This window comes from Electrona antarctica (assembly GCF_951216825.1).
Source record: "Electrona antarctica genome assembly, chromosome: 13".
NCBI classification, from domain to species: Eukaryota; Metazoa; Chordata; class Actinopteri; order Myctophiformes; family Myctophidae; genus Electrona; species Electrona antarctica.
The window spans coordinates 43,629,223-43,645,315 of record NC_136794.1 but is presented as its reverse complement, the minus strand read 5'-3'; the positions used below and the strand labels follow the sequence as shown (position 1 = coordinate 43,645,315).

Genomic DNA, 16,093 nt, shown 5'->3' with positions numbered 1-16,093 from the left:
GGATCTCTTGTCCACTAGTCCCTTCCTAACATTTTTGTCTAGTTTTTATCTGTTGACAAAATTGTCAATACATTTAGTCTTAGTTTTAGTCACCACAGCTTAGTTTTCATTTAGTTTCCATTGGGTTTCCGTCAGTGAAAAAAGGGAGGCGACGAACATTTTTTCGTTTTAGTCGACAAAAACAACCCTGTTCGGGTCAGGATGACATCAGGACACTTACGTGGCTGACGTGGTTCAGGTGGTTGCTTTTCCTCTTGTCTCGTACTGGAAAAGACAAAGACAAATATTTGGTTAGAATCCAAAGAGGCATGCGGCGCTGCGCAATGTCGCTGAACACGCTTAACCCTTCACCGTTGTGTTAGTTTTATGTTTTGTTATAATAAACAAACTGTGCCGGCGATATAGTCATGGATTGTATGTGTGGTTTACGATGAGTCAGTCACTGATATTTGACACGGTCTGTTTCTGGCGAGAATTTAATTTAACCCATTTAGGGCGGGAACCCCTTTGGTGTTTTAAACATTGTTATAATTTAGCTATTGAAAAATAGCAGATCTACAAGCTCCAAGCTTGTAGGTCTGCTATTTTTGAAAAATCGTGAAAATGTGCGTGCAAATCTTTGAATATATACTTTCACAGCGAACATTTTTAACTCAAATCTTTGCTTCTGGGGGGTCCCTGGAACAACATATTTTCAGATGGGGGTCGGCGGCCAAATACATATAATTCTAGGGGTCCTTGACATGAAATATTGAGCACCACTGATATAGAAACATGAGGTTTTTCAGATTTTCCTTAATGATTATATCTGGTTTCAGTATTCATTTATGATGAATTTTCTCTAATATTAAAGTTATTTTTGCAGTCAGTTTGTATTGGGGGTGGGGAGGGGTGGGGGGGGGGGGGGGGGGGGGTCGCGAGACATGGCCAAAGCATTTCCGGGGGTCCCTGGCCAAAAACGTTGAGAACCCGACCTATTGGGTGACACGATATCTAGCTGTGTGACCGAGACAGGCCTGATATCTAGCTGTGTGACTGAGACAGGCCTGATATGTAGCTGTGTGACCGTCCGAGACAGGCCTGATATCTAGCTGTGTGACCGAGACAGGCCTGATATCTAGCCGTGTGACCGAGACAGGCCTGATATCTAGCTGTGTGACCGAGACAGGCCTGATATGTAGCTGTGTGACTGAGACAGGCCTGATATCTAGCTGTGTGACCGAGACAGGCCTGATATGTAGCTGTGTGACCGAGACAGGCCTGATATGTAGCTGTGTGACTGAGACAGGCCTGATATCTGGCTGTGTGACCGAGACAGGCCTGATATCTAGCTGTGTGACCGAGACAGGCCTGATATGTAGCTGTGTGACTGAGACAGGCCTGATATCTGGCTGTGTGAACGAGACAGGCCTGATATGTAGCTGTGTGACCGAGACAGGCCTGATATGTAGCCGTGTGACTGAGACAGGCCTGATATCTAGCTGTGTGACCGAGACAGGCCTGATATGTAGCTGTGTGACTGAGACAGGCCTGATATCTGGCTGTGTGAACGAGACAGGCCTGATATGTAGCTGTGTGACGGAGACAGGCCTGATATGTAGCTGTGTGACCGAGACAGGCCTGATATCTGGCTGTGTGAACGAGACAGGCCTGATATGTAGCTGTGTGACGGAGACAGGCCTGATATCTGGCTGTGTGAACGAGACAGGCCTGATATGTAGCTGTGTGACGGAGACAGGCCTGATATCTGGCTGTGTGAACGAGACAGGCCTGATATCTAGCTGTGTGACGGAGACAGGCCTGATATCTGGCTGTGTGAACGAGACAGGCCTGATATGTAGCTGTGTGACGGAGACAGGCCTGATATCTGGCTGTGTGAACGAGACAGGCCTGATATGTAGCTGTGTGACGGAGACAGGCCTGATATCTGTCTGTGTGAACGAGACAGGCCTGATATCTGTCTGTGTGAACGAGACAGGCCTGATATCTAGCTGTGTGAACGAGACAGGCCTGATATGTAGCTGTGTGACCGAGACAGGCCTGACCGAGACAGGCCTGACCGAGAGTCCTCGGAGTAGAGAGACAACTTCATAACAGATCATATACAAGTAAGACGCGCGAACGCGGGAAGCGAACGCAGCTCGTAAATTGCAATAACAACAATTAGAATAAATGACGTACTTTAAGGTTTTTTTTTTTGTTCTTTTTTTTTAAGTTACTTTTTTTTAAAGTTTTTTCTTTTTTATTAAGTTAAGTTGTTTGTGTGTGTGTGTGTGTGTGTGTGTGTGTGTGTGTGTGTGTGTGTGTGTGTGTGTGTGTGTGTGTGTGTGTGTGTGTGTGTGTGTGTGTGTGTGTGTGTGTGTGTGTGTGTGTGTGTGTGAGATCCAGTATAAGTCATTTTACACTTGGTTGCATGCTGAAAATAGCAGATCTACAAGCTCACAATGCATCACGACGCGTTGTGCGCTTGTAGATCGGCTATTTTCAGCAAGCGTAAAATCAGCCATTACGACGGCATATCAAGGCCCGCCAAAATACATTTTAGTCTACTAAATCAACTGTAGATTTAGTCGACAAAAAACTTATGATATTTAGTCGACTAAAACTAAACTAAAACATTCTGGAATTTCTGGGTGACTAAAACTAAATGAAAACTATTCAAGAGACTATGACTAAAACTAAAATCTAAATTTGCTGCCAAAAACAACACTGGTATAGACAGCCCGGCCGTCACAAACGTGTCACCAGTTGTAAACTAGATCAGATCTATTTCTCCTATATTTTTTTTAATATATAAGATTGTTAAATAGGACAGTCATTTCTGTGTATGTTTCAGTTATCGGTCATATTTGCCCAATGCAATTTGTGATTATGAAGCTTAAAAGCCAAACAGAAATGTTTCGTTTGTCCACGAGCAAAAAACTAAAATATAATGGTGAAATCACGATTATGTGTGATACAATGAATCGTCAATCAACAAACATACATTGTACATGTTGTTGCGCCGCGCGTCTGTAAAGCCACTTTGAGTAGCTTGAAAAGCACTATATAAATAGTGTGTATTATTCTTATTTGTTGTGAGAGTAATATTTATCCATTGTGTTATCGCGGTGCTCTGGGGGGGGGGGTCGAATGTCACACGATCAAAGACTAAAGTTTCCACCTGGCCCTGTCTGGGTGAGTCACTGCTGCCTTCTGTCTGTGACTGAGAATCACTGCTGCCTTCAGCCTTGTCCAGGGATGGTGCGTGCGTGCGTGCGTGCACAACTCACCGTCCGTCTGTGACTTGCTGAGGAAGATGGTGCTAGCGCGGGCGTGGTCCGACGGGTTCGACTCGCACGCCAGTTCTGTGAACAACAAGCGTAAAATAACATTATTATACCATTCTCCCTTAGACCTGCTAAAAGTAACATACCAGTCAGGCACAGTATTTACCTGAGCCAGTACATCATTTATATAGTTATAATAATAATAACTAATTTCAGCAATTCTTGAGATTCCAGACAAGGGCACTTTCTCCCCCCACCCCCACTCCCTGCATTATTCCTGACGCAGCTATGCACAGACAGACGCCAGATCAGTCAGTATGTTTGGCTTATGTTAAATTATATGTGAGATACTTCAAGAGGTCAGCACAGCTGCCATGGATGTCTGCATGGTCCGAATAGCAGGGGGACATTCCTGGTAGGGGGGGGGGGGGGGGGCTTTCATAAGCAGACCTAACGAACTGGGCCAAAAATAGCACAGTGCTTTCCACTGCATGGCCCCCAAGTCAGGCTCTCCAACGCACTGTTGATTTCGTCTAGACTAAAACTACGACAGAACATGTTCGCAGACTCTACCTCTTTTTCCACTGACAAACAAAATAAAAACTAAGCTATGATGATTAAAACTGTAACTAAATATAGTAACAATTTCGCCAACAAATAAAACCTAGAGTCTGTCTGTGTGCGCGTGTGCGCGTGCCGGTGTGTGTGTGTGTGTGTGCGTGCGTGCGTGCGTGCGTGCGTGCGTGCGTGCAAACTAAGTGAACAGAATTGAAGAGCTGTGTTTACGACCATCCTCATCACACCCTGCTACTCTGAAAACAGCCCAGGGGGTCCGCATCACAGGACCATGAAAACAACCATCACATTATCCTTCCACGCGCTACGTCCAACCGGGGAAAATCCCCCCGTCAGGTGAAAAGAAGCAGCTTGGACTCCTCATGCATTGAAGGAAGCATGAGGTCAGTCCGCTGCCCTCCCCCCCAGGTTGGCAGAGGAGAGTGGAGCGCCCAGGATTACATTAGATAATTGACACTGGGTGAAAAAATGGGTTGCAGTAGTACTGTAGTCTTAACACCGTTGAAGTAGAACTCCTAAAAAGCCCCTGGGGCTGTGGGACCCATAGATGGGTGACATCTTGACAAAGGTGGCCTTGAGAGTGTACTGATGGAACCAAATGGACCCGTACTCTCATTAGAGTCATAATGAGAGTACGGGTCCATTTGGTTCTTTATAGCAAAAGGCTGATGCACACCTCAAAAGGCTGGTGACAGGTGCGTAGGGAAATAGAGCATAATGAAAAGGGTATCTTTGAAAGACAAAGAAGAGCACACTGTCAGACACTTGCCAAAAAAAATTTGCTCTTTATTAGGTCGACGTTTCGGTCGCTTAGACCTTCATCAGGACAGACAAAGTTTGTCTGTCCTGATGATACCCTTTTCATTATATTCTCCATTTGCTTCTTGAAATTTTTTTTTTAGGCCCATTTTGGGCGGGAACCCCTTTTGGTGTTTTAAACATCATGTTATAATTTAGCTATTGAAAAATAGCAGATCTACAAGCTCATAGCGCGCCACCGAGTGGCGCGCTACGAGCTTGTAGGTCTGCTATTTTTTTTAAATCGTGAAAATATTTATTTCAGAAAACTGGAGGATTTAGAATATATTTTTTTAATTTTGAGGTCAGGCCTAAATGGGTTAAATGTAGGCATGGGATGCACAGCAAGTGTAGTTTGTATCAAAGTGCCTATCAAAATGGGGTGGGAGGCCGTTTAAAACAAATACAAAGTTGACAATCACTGCAGTAAAAAGTAAAAGCCCACCCATCACCACACCAACCAAGTTCACCAACCGATCCGAGATAGTCATACATGCCCTCATTTCATCACGCCTCGACTACTGCAATTCCCTCTAAATAAAATAAAATCAAACTGTATTTGTATAGCACATTTATAACGACCGAGGTCGAACCAAAGTGCTTCACATTACAGAGAAAAAAAGAGGATAGCATATAGAAAAAAGCAAAGAGGAAGGAAAAGCATTATTTCAAGGTGTCAGAGCAAAATGGCCTCTACTCCGGCCTTCGTAAGAAAATCACATCCCGCCTACAGTTAATCCAGAATTCTGCTGCCCGACTGCTTACCAACACCAAGAAACGGGACCATATTACACCTGTACGTGCGACTCTGCACTGGCTGCCTGTGACTGAGTGCCAGACGCGACTTCAAAATTGTACTCATTACATATAAAGCCCTAAATGGGCTGACCCCTACCTACATCCTCAAAATGCTGTCCCCACCTAAATCTGAACGCATCCTCAGATCATCGGATAAGGCCCTACTTGAGGTCCCTAGGACGAACCTAGTCACCAGAGGTGATCGGGCCTTTGCCGCCCCCGGGCACCTAGATTATGGAATGCTCTACCGGTGCATGTAAGGCTAGCACCATATTCTGTGCCTGTGTTTAAGTCACTTTTAAAAACTCACCTTTACACAGAATGTTTTTTTACCCTTTCTATAGGTGATTGTACATATCCAACTGCTGCTATTTGTCTTCTTTTCCTTTTGTGTTTCTCGTTTTCAAACTGCTCTTGATTGTGACTTGCTATATGTTGTGTTTTTAATTAACCTTGTACTGTACAGCACTTTGGAACCTTGTTTTGAAAGGTGCTATATAAATAAAGATCATTATCATCATTAACAAACTGTGCTCAGGGCAGGGGTCATCAATATATCCCTACACAGAGTCATGGACATTATGTGTCCGTGGCAAAGACTCCGTCTTGTCCATGACAAGTTTCAGATTTTCTATTACACCATTATAATGTTCTGATTTTGATCATAAGACCACAGTAATGAATGTCAAGTCTCCAGGTCTTCTTCAGAATATGTATGACTTTATCTAGTGGTTCTCACATGTTTTATTTGCCAAGGGCCCCCTTAACTCTGAGAGTGTAGCCTACAAATGGACCCTTATTTGTACACTATCAGAGGAGTTACAGTCTACAGAACTGTTATGGTCTTTCAGGGCCAATTCTGTTTTTTCTGGTAAGAGTATTGTCCACTCTTTCTAATTTTTTCGACAAAAATGTCCACTACAGGGTGAATTGAATATGACGGACCTCAATGGAAAGTTTTGGAAACAGGCCACAGTGCTTTCTTGGGTTTTAACCCATTTTAGACGGGAACCCCTTTTAGTGTTTTAAGCATTATGGTATACTTTAGCTATTGAAAAATAGCAGATCTACAAGCTCATATTTTCAGATTGGGGTCCGCGGCCAAATGTAGATATTTCTGGGGGTCCTTGAGATGAAATAGTTTGAGCACCACTGACACAGAAACATGGGTTTTTCAGAAAACTGTCTGATTAAATTGTCCTCAGGTCTAAAATCATCTTAGGAGACATTGTATTATTTCCTGTGCTTTTTTCCCCACCCTGCAAATTGTTAATAAAGTATTTAATCCAGTGGTTTTCAACCCTTTTCATATGCCCATTAGTTATTTGGCATTTGATTAGGACCAGAGCTAGCATTTGATCAACGTTGATCAAAATAACAATTATTCTACATTCTCTTATTGTGTAGAGACTTCATGTAAATTAATGTTTAACAATAATGTAACTCTTGAGAGCGTAAAATGAAACCAAATGGACGCTCTCAAGAATTAAAGATCTATATAAGGGGTTAATTTGGTTACATAGCAACTCTCCATCATTTAGCTGGGGAACCACCTAGAACCCCCTCCTCTCAAGGACCACCGGTGGTGCCCGCCTAGACCACTTGAAAACCAATGATTTAACCAATCAAATCAATAGCCCCCTGGCTGCACGGTGCTCAGGTGAGGCCGTGCTTAGTGCTTACCGTCGGGGAACTCCCTGTCGCTGATGTGCTGCAGGTAGGGCCCAGTGGTGTCCTCGCTTACGTCCGTGCTGACCTGGTACTCCTGGAGCCGCTCCGGAGGCTGCCTAGACGGCTTGGGACTGCCCTCCGGAGACACGCAGCAAGTCACCGTGTTCCCCATGATTTAGGGTATTCTAAACAACACTGGCTATTACTATCAGGGGGGCAATAATATTATTTAGTGCAAATAGTTAATATTATAGACACAACGACACGCCGTTATCTTTGCTGCCTTCTCCTTCGTCTAGTTGTGCTTCTCCGCCCTCCAGCAGCGCCGGGGAGGAACCGCATTCCTGTCCATGTGTGAGTGGGCCCGGGCCGGGTTCCTACTCTCCTCTGTCCCCGCGTGGAGGAGCTCCACAGGCCGGGTTCCTACTCTCCTCTGTCCCTGTGTGGAGGAGCCCCACAGGCCGGGTTCCTACTCTCCTCTCTCCCCGTGTGCAGGAGTTCCACAGGTCGGCTTCCTCTCTCTCCTCTCTCCCCGTGTGGAGGAGTTCCACAGGCCGGCTTCCTCTCTCTCCGTGTGGAGGAGTTCCACAGGCCGGGTTCCTACTCTCCTCTCACCCCGTGTGGAGGAGCCCCACAGGCCGGGTTCACTAATCTCCTCTCTCCCCGGTGTGGAGGAGCTCCACAGGCCGGCCTCGGAGGTCAGTCTGCCCGCCTCCCGAGTCCCGCGAGGACGGAGGAAGGGAAAACCAATGTTCTGTTGCTTCGACGACGGGTCAAAAAACTGCTGGCAGCATTATTAATATTTTTCCAACAGTAATAGCTACTGTTTCTGTTCATTCATTCCTTTTACTGGAACCCAGCTCACATTGTTTTTAATGTTGTTTTAATACTTATATTGCTGCTGCTGGTATCCTAGTAGGAGCTTATATCCTTCTAAATAATGTGTTTATACTGTTAGATATGTTACAGTATTGTTTTTAGGACTGCCCCAACCCACCGACGCTTCCTCGGCCGCCCAACCCTCTGCCGCCCCAAGAAGACGCCGGCGCGTCGCCAACTCTAGCCCGAGGCTTCTCCCGAGGCCTCCATCCTTCACAACACAACCGCTCCTCCTTAAGGTTCACTTATACTGGATATAAATAATAATAATAATAATAATAACCAGCCGTTTGGTGACGATATAAAACTAATACAATAAAAAAATAATAGAACGGAACAGTCACGACGGGTTAAAGTCCGCAGGGCTTCTCCTCCTGGTCGTTCATGTTGGTTGGTTGGTAGTACCGTACCCGTTACCGTGCTGCTGCTAGCACAGCTCCCCGGATCCGGTGCGTTCCAGTCGGGTAGGAGATTGGGGGCTGCTCGCTGCTCCCCCTCCACCATTAGTTGCCAGGTTTGCGACAGGGAGAGAAACAAGCAAGCAAGCAGATGCCAGGTCTTTAGGTCTATGTATGAGAATGAGCCAAAACCGAGCCCTTTGCCCTTCAAATCAAACATCTAGACATTATATTACATTGGCTATTGGACAATAACCCCCCAAAAAAACTTAAAATATCCTTTACCCACTACAAAACTCAGATCTGGCCTCACATGTAGTCAAATAGCCTCTCTATGTATTTCCTGACATCATTCATTGCACTATTATTTGTCAGTGTAGTTAAGCTTTCCCTCACAAGGTGTCACTCTTGGCTTGTCATTCTGAACATATTTCTTCTGTGACATCTTTACTCAGGTCACTTTGTTCAAAATCAATACCAATAAAAAGTTTCAATTTGCCCAAGTCTTTCATTCTGAATTGTGTTCTTTGACATCTCTGTCATCACATTTGCATTGCTAGTTGCAATAATGATATCATCAACCCAAAACAAAATGAATACCTTTTGATCCTTAATTTCCCTTTTTCAGTCAAAAAAATCATGCAACATCCTGTTGCAGTTTCTACCCGATTGTTTTAAACCATACAAAGATTTATTCAATTTACAAACAAGCATGTCCCCATTTTCAGATGGGACTTCATAGTTCATACCCCTCTGGTTGTTTCATGTAAATCTCAAAATCTATTGTTGCAATGCAGGTAGGCTGTTTTAACATCCATTTGATGTAAGATCATATTCTCTTGTGCATGCTTTTTGCATTAAGTTGTCACTTTACTGTCATCTGGAGAGGAGAGTAGGAGACCCATCTTGACTCTGGGTTTGGCATGATTTTCTCTAAAGTTACTTTACAACTTTACACGCCCAAAGTGGCTTATAATAAGCGAACATGGCAACACTTTCCACCATCTGTTGGCTGCAGGTCTCGCGAGGTCTCGCGTCTCATAAGATTATACTTGGTTGCACGCCGGTGTCGCGCACCGAAAATAGCCGATCTACTATTTTCGGTGCGTGAGCTGCTCAGATTTTACGGGGTACAGTTTCGAACTGCAGCCCTCCGTAGGGGCCCTTTGAGAGGGAGGTTTAGAAGGCGTCAAGGGATAAAATATAGTGTGGCCATTACGGGGATCGAACCCGCGACCTTCGCGTTATTAGCACGACGCTCTAACCAACTGAGCTAAACGGCCTTGAAGAAGCTACTGTTACGGTGTCCAATTTAGAACTGCAGCCCTCCGTAGGGGCCCTTTGAGAGAGCGGTTTAGAAGGAGTCAAGGGATAAAATATAGTGTGGCCATTACGGGGATCGAACCCGCGACCTTCGCGTTATTAGCACGACGCTCTAACCAACTGAGCTAAACGGCCTTGAAGAAGCTACTGTTACGGTGTCCAATTTAGAACTGCAGCCCTCCGTAGGGGCCCTTTGAGAGAGCGGTTTAGAAGGAGTCAAGGGATAAAATATAGTATGGCCATTACGGGGATCGAACCCGCGACCTTCGCGTTATTAGCACGACGCTCTAACCAACTGAGCTAAACGGCCTTAAAGTAGCTACTGTTACGGTGTCCAATTTAGAACTGCAGCCCTCCGTAGGGGCCCTTTGAGAGCGGTTTAGAAGGAGTCAAGGGATAAAATATGGTGTGGCCATTACGGGGATCGAACCCGCGACCTTCGCGTTATTAGCACGACGCTCTAACCAACTGAGCTAAACGGCCTTAGAGAAGCTACTGTTACGGTGTCCAATTTAGAACTGCAGCCCTCCGTAGGGGCCCTTTGAGAGAGCGGTTTAGAAGGAGTCAAGGGATAAAATATGGTGTGGCCATTACGGGGATCGAACCCGCGACCTTCGCGTTATTAGCACGACGCTCTAACCAACTGAGCTAAACGGCCTTAAAGAAGCTATCGTTACGGTGTCCAATTTAGAACTGCAGCCCTCCGTAGGGGCCCTTTGAGAGAGCGGTTTAGAAGGAGTCAAGGGATAAAATATGGTGTGGCCATTACGGGGATCGAACCCGCGACCTTCGCGTTATTAGCACGACGCTCTAACCAACTGAGCTAAACGGCCTTAAAGAAGCTACTGTTACGGTGTCCAATTTAGAACTGCAGCCCTCCGTAGGGGCCCTTTGAGAGAGCGGTTTAGAAGGAGTCAAGGGATAAAATATGGTGTGGCCATTACGGGGATCGAACCCGCGACCTTCGCGTTATTAGCACGACGCTCTAACCAACTGAGCTAAACGGCCTTAAAGAAGCTATTGTTACGGTGTCCAATTTAGAACGGCAGCCCTCCGTAGGGGCCTTTTGAGAGAGCGGTTTAGAAGGAGTCAAGGGATAAAATATGGTGTGGCCATTACGGGGATCGAACCCGCGACCTTCGCGTTATTAGCACGACGCTCTAACCAACTGAGCTAAACGGCCTTACAAAAGCCACTGGATGGAGTTGAAATGCATTATCAACCCAGCTCTTATCCTAATTTTTACATTTCAATTAAATACAAACTTTATTCAAGACACTCACAGGGGGGTCCATATAGGGCGGAACACATAAAACATAAAAACACGAAAGTAAACAAACTATAAATAAACAAACAATTAAGGGGGACTTATCTCTGTATGCTAGAACGCCAGTGGCTCCCACAGCTTAGATGACAGCCTGACAGAGGGTTGGAAAGTGCTACAATGATGCTGTTCACAGAGTGTTAACCTGTGTGGTGTATTACGGAACCACATTTCATTAATAACAGCATAAGTAATTGTTTAGAACTAAAATATAACATTTAGTTGTATCTCCTAAAAATGAGAGATTTAACTTCTGCTCACACCTGCACATAAATCTATAGTAGCACAGGCAGGGCAAGTGGGTACATTTAGAACTACAAACATTTGACTGGCACTACAGAAATTGGGGCTTTGAGCAGCCGTCAGGCCACTGTCATTTCTTGCAGGCTGCCCTTTTTGTAGTGTCGCCACAAGTGGGCAGTGTACAGCGGATTCAAAAGTTGACCATACAGTTTATACGTCGCTGTCTAAAAATGTCTCTGTCATCAGATAGGTAATTTAATTGTTATAAAATGCATGTGGAATCATTGAAATGCAACAGAACAGAAGACCTATCTTTTTGCACACTCTGAATGCCAATAGAAATTATCATCCCATCTCTGAAGTTCTCTCTAAATCCACGTAATCATGTGGATAATTATTGGACGGTACCGTGGCTGCATCTGAATTCTGAAACATTAGCCTATTATTATAGCCTATGTTTAAATGTCAAACGGTCCCTACTCCACACTGCATGCATCCCCATGGATTCCTAGTACAGTAGGTCATTCAAACCAGTAAATTCAGTTTGGATTATCTTTAATAACGTACCTAAGCTTGTTCACTGGTTTCTCATGGATGGATATAATTTATACCCACATATTTAGCACTATAGGCCTATCAGCAGCACGATAAGTATTTGTGAGCTAACCGTAGAGAGAAACCAAAGTAATAGCAGTGGTGTACTGTACTGTAATTAAACCAGTGGTTCCCAAACTCTTTCATATCAACATATTATCCCGCGGACCCCCCATTTGAAAACATATGCCAGGGACCCCCATATGAGAAGATTTATAGCAGTGATTTTAATTACAAGGACCCCCAGTTTGACATGCATATTAGTCTACAGACCCCCATTTAATGGCATTTCTATCTCTGGGACCCCCAATTTATATTGTAAAATCAATGTCAATTTAACTCTGAGTTACAGACCCATGAGGATCAATTTGGTCCCGAACTATCTATCATTTGGCTGGGGGAGTGGGGGACCCCCTGGAACTCACTCAAGGACCCCTGGGGGTCCCCAGACCTCACTTTGAGAAGTACTGTACTTAAGTAGGCTTGTTCTTACTTTTTCTACTTTACTTGAGCATTTCCAATTGTCAATACTTTTACATCTACTCTAAATATTGTACTTCTTAGTTACTTTGTAGATTTTAATTATTATTCCAAAAATACATTAAACCACTTCAGCCCTATACAGTATATACATTTAGGCCATTTGAAAATAGCAGATCTACAAGCTCACAATGAGTCACAATGTGATGCATTGATTTGTGAGTTCTGTACTTTTACTTAGTAAAGAGTAGGGATGTCCCGATACACTTTTTTCGATTCCGATCGGCGATCTGATCCCAATACCACAATCTCTGTGTTACCGATACCGAATACAGATACCAGAGAATAGTATATATAGTAATAAAAATCACACCCGTGTGAACTGAGTGGTGCAAGGTCTTATATAGCCTGATCAGCTGTGGTCTGACGTAATGTCAGTGACCATGCTCACCTGTGCACGGACACGTAGGTACACAGGTACACAAACATACAGACAAAGCTGGTTGTTGGAGTGGTTTGCACCACTCAAAAATACAAATAATATCTCCTTTTGAAGTCCACCGACCGGGAATAGTGCTTATAGCTATATCGTGTTGTGTTTATAGCAGACTCACTCAAATGCGCACTTACCGATACCGATATGACCCAATATGACCAAATAAGGGCCGATCCGATACTTTCCAATACCGATACAGTATCGGGACATCTCTAGTAAAGAGTAGGCTATTGCAGTATTGATGCTTTTGAGTGGTGTAAGGTCTTATATAGACTGATCAACTGTGGTCTGATGTAATGTCTGACGTAATGAAATCACACCCGTGTGAACTGGGTGACCATAGCAACCATGCTAATTTTTTGGTACGAACAGACACGTAAACTAACAAAGCCATGCTCATTTTTTGGTACGAACACACGTAAACTAACAAAGCCAGTTGTAGGAGTGGTTTACATTTTCCTCACACGATTCTCATTTTTTTCCCATGAAAATATTTAGGGCTCCATTTTCGTCACCGCTAAACCCCTTATCCCTAAACTTCTTTGCCTTTTTCTTACTATTTTGAAAAACATTTTTGAATAGTTCAACTAGCCAATCTACATTGACACGTTGTGAGCTTGTAGACTGGCCATTTTAACTATTCAAAAATGTTTTTCATATTAGTAAAAAAGGCAAAGAAGTTTAGGGATAAGGGGTTTAGCGGTGACGAAAATGGAGCCCTTAGTCTTTAGTCTGTAGTTGCTGAACATTAGTTACTATACGTTAAAAATGTGTCACCTGGAGCCATAACTACTGTGTCTTTAAACAGACAACATCAAAGTCTCGACTTAAACCTCTCTTAAAGTCTCTATCTTGTAGCAAAAACACAAGAGTAACTAAAATGAACTGGACAGCCAACTAGTGCTGCACCGTTCTGGATCACATTTAGAAATGAGCTCTCATAGGTGTCCGACTCTAGATCTCAATCTTTTTTCCATTAATTGTGCAGCACTAGGGAAAAGCAATACTTAAAGGAGCATTCAGTGATTTGGGTGATTTGGAAAACCACCCAGTCCGCCCTGGTAACAAAATGTGCACATGCACGCTCTACAGTGGGGGGAAGTGCAACAGGCCAACAGCATGTGCACCAACGCCCGCCCCCACTCGATCATGATTGGAGGAAGGCCCCACTCATCCTGATTGGATGAAGGTTTTGACACCCACCACCAAAACTGAAACTAGGGTTTTTTGACCCCAGGGGCTCACTGGGGACAGGGAGGAACTCCTTATATGGTCAGCACACTCTATAGTAGGGAGGATTATCCAGAAAAAAAGAAAAAATAAGTGATATTTGAATTAAGTCAAATCACTGAATATACCTTTAATGTCTGAACTGGCCATCTGCACTTTGACTGCAGGACCAGGTTAGTAGGTCTGCTATGACATGACCCCCGGGTCCCGACACACCTAAACAAAGATGCAATACAAATCCAATGTGAAATCAGTGCCTCTCGGGCGTCTCCCTAGGGATGTCCCTCAACACAGCTGTCACTCACAGGCTCAGTAGCTCCCTCAGCAAGTCTGGCTTCTACTTCTAGGAGGAGAATGATTCATGACTGTAGGCCAGACAGCTCCCAAGAAAACAGGGCTGGCCTGGGGCTGCCTTCTGGGGCTGCAAAAAAGCACCGCTGCTTACACACGTAAAATACACAACGATACACAACGTAAAATAATGTCCAATGCCCAAAATGTTAAATAATAAAACATTTGAAAAACTAGGCTAGTCTTAAGCAGTATTGATGCAGCGATTAGAAAAAACAACAACAATGTGCAATATGCACAATAAGCCTATAAACATAGAAGACTGAACATGCTCATATAGCTCACCAGAGCCATATGAGCAGCCATCAGCAGGCTGATGGCTGCTCATATGAAGAGTACTCTCCCCTCCGCTGAGGACCAGAAAACACAAACTACCTTTCCCTATAAAAGATAACAGATCCATGAAATGACGACGGGGGAAGCAAGATAACCTTTTAAGAACAATTTATTGTAGCATACAGTATTAAGTGTTTTACAAAAGGCTTTTATGCAATGTAAGAGAGTTCCAGAGAACTTCAATAATCTATACAAGAGGCTGGTATAGTTTGATGCGGTAATGTACTATAATTATGCTCAAACGGTATACAATATACACCGTTGGGTACATAGCAAAAACACCAGGGCCTCGTCTCTATTCATGTCCTATACAATAAAATGGCATCTAAAGTTTGACTTGTAAAAATGGCATCACCGTATCGTATATTATATAAACCGATCACACAAAAAAGTTAGAAAAAGTGATTATTGGTATAGTTGTATAAATTGTACATATACATAATAAAGACGCATGTGGGAGAACATCATGCACGGAAACTGAAGCCTGCTGGGGGTTATATTATGTACATCTTCTGGCACAGAAAATAAAAACACTTTCGGTAAAAAAAGAAACAGGGAGAAAAAAAAAGGGGAAAACAAACGTTGCGTTCACGTCACGTCATCGAGCTCGATAAACCTAGTAAATATGCGCAGCCTATTGACTAGACTAGTCTTTTTTCTCAGCACCAGCGAACTAGCTGTCACTTACAAACGGTTCAAATGACAGTTCAGCCCCGAAGTTAATGCTGTAGAGAACATTTATCTTTGCGCACCCTATTTTGGGGAGAAAAACAAAACAAAAAAGTCAAAAAAATATTTTTCAAATGATTTAAACATATATATTTATAGTTATAGCCGCCCCCGACTATTTATAAGAAGTATAGGCCTTAAACCCTATATGGATGACCGGAGTCGCTCAGGGCTCCATGCTAGAGTATTGTCAGTTTTCTGTTATTGTGGGGAAAGCGTTGGCTGAAGATATAGCCGATGGACAAGCAAGCTCTCCCCGCAATACGTGGCTATTATAATGCGGTTAAACGATCTTCGCACGAATGACAAATCCCATCCAACACGTTGGCGTTAAGATGAGCAGCTCTATCTGTGGCCTCAGCCTCCGTTGTGCTGACTGGCAAGGAGCTTTAAAATTCTGCCCGCTCTGTCAAAAAAACAACTAAAAACAGTTGTTTCGCAGTGGAATATCATTTTAACACAACAGACATCCGTATGGCAACACTGTGTGACCGAGTCCCGGCCGGCGCTACAGCAAAGGCAGAGGTCACAGATGGGGCCGGTCAGTCGTGGACCGACAGATTTGGTGAATTTGTTTCCACGGCCCATGCAGGTGCCC

At 44.0% G+C, this 16,093-nt stretch overlaps 1 protein-coding gene across 4 annotated transcripts in view; it reads right to left on the bottom strand.

Annotated features, from left to right (window-relative positions):
- Positions 1-8,495, bottom strand: part of LOC306935186 (cyclin-Y-like protein 1) — a 30,148-nt gene extending 21,653 nt beyond the window's left edge. For 3 of the 4 annotated variants that reach the window (XM_079518117.1, XM_079518116.1, XM_079518114.1), the window contains exons 1-3: positions 7,125-8,495; positions 3,273-3,347; positions 221-264 (exon numbers count right to left, since the gene is read on the bottom strand). In XM_079518117.1, coding sequence (XP_079374243.1) covers positions 221-264; positions 3,273-3,347; positions 7,125-7,284 — 279 coding nt within the window. In that variant the 5' untranslated portion in view covers positions 7,285-8,495. The remainder of the gene's footprint in view (positions 1-220; positions 265-3,272; positions 3,348-7,124) is intronic. The other variant, XM_079518115.1, reaches the window with a different exon arrangement.
- Positions 8,496-16,093: the final 7,598 nt, after the last annotated feature.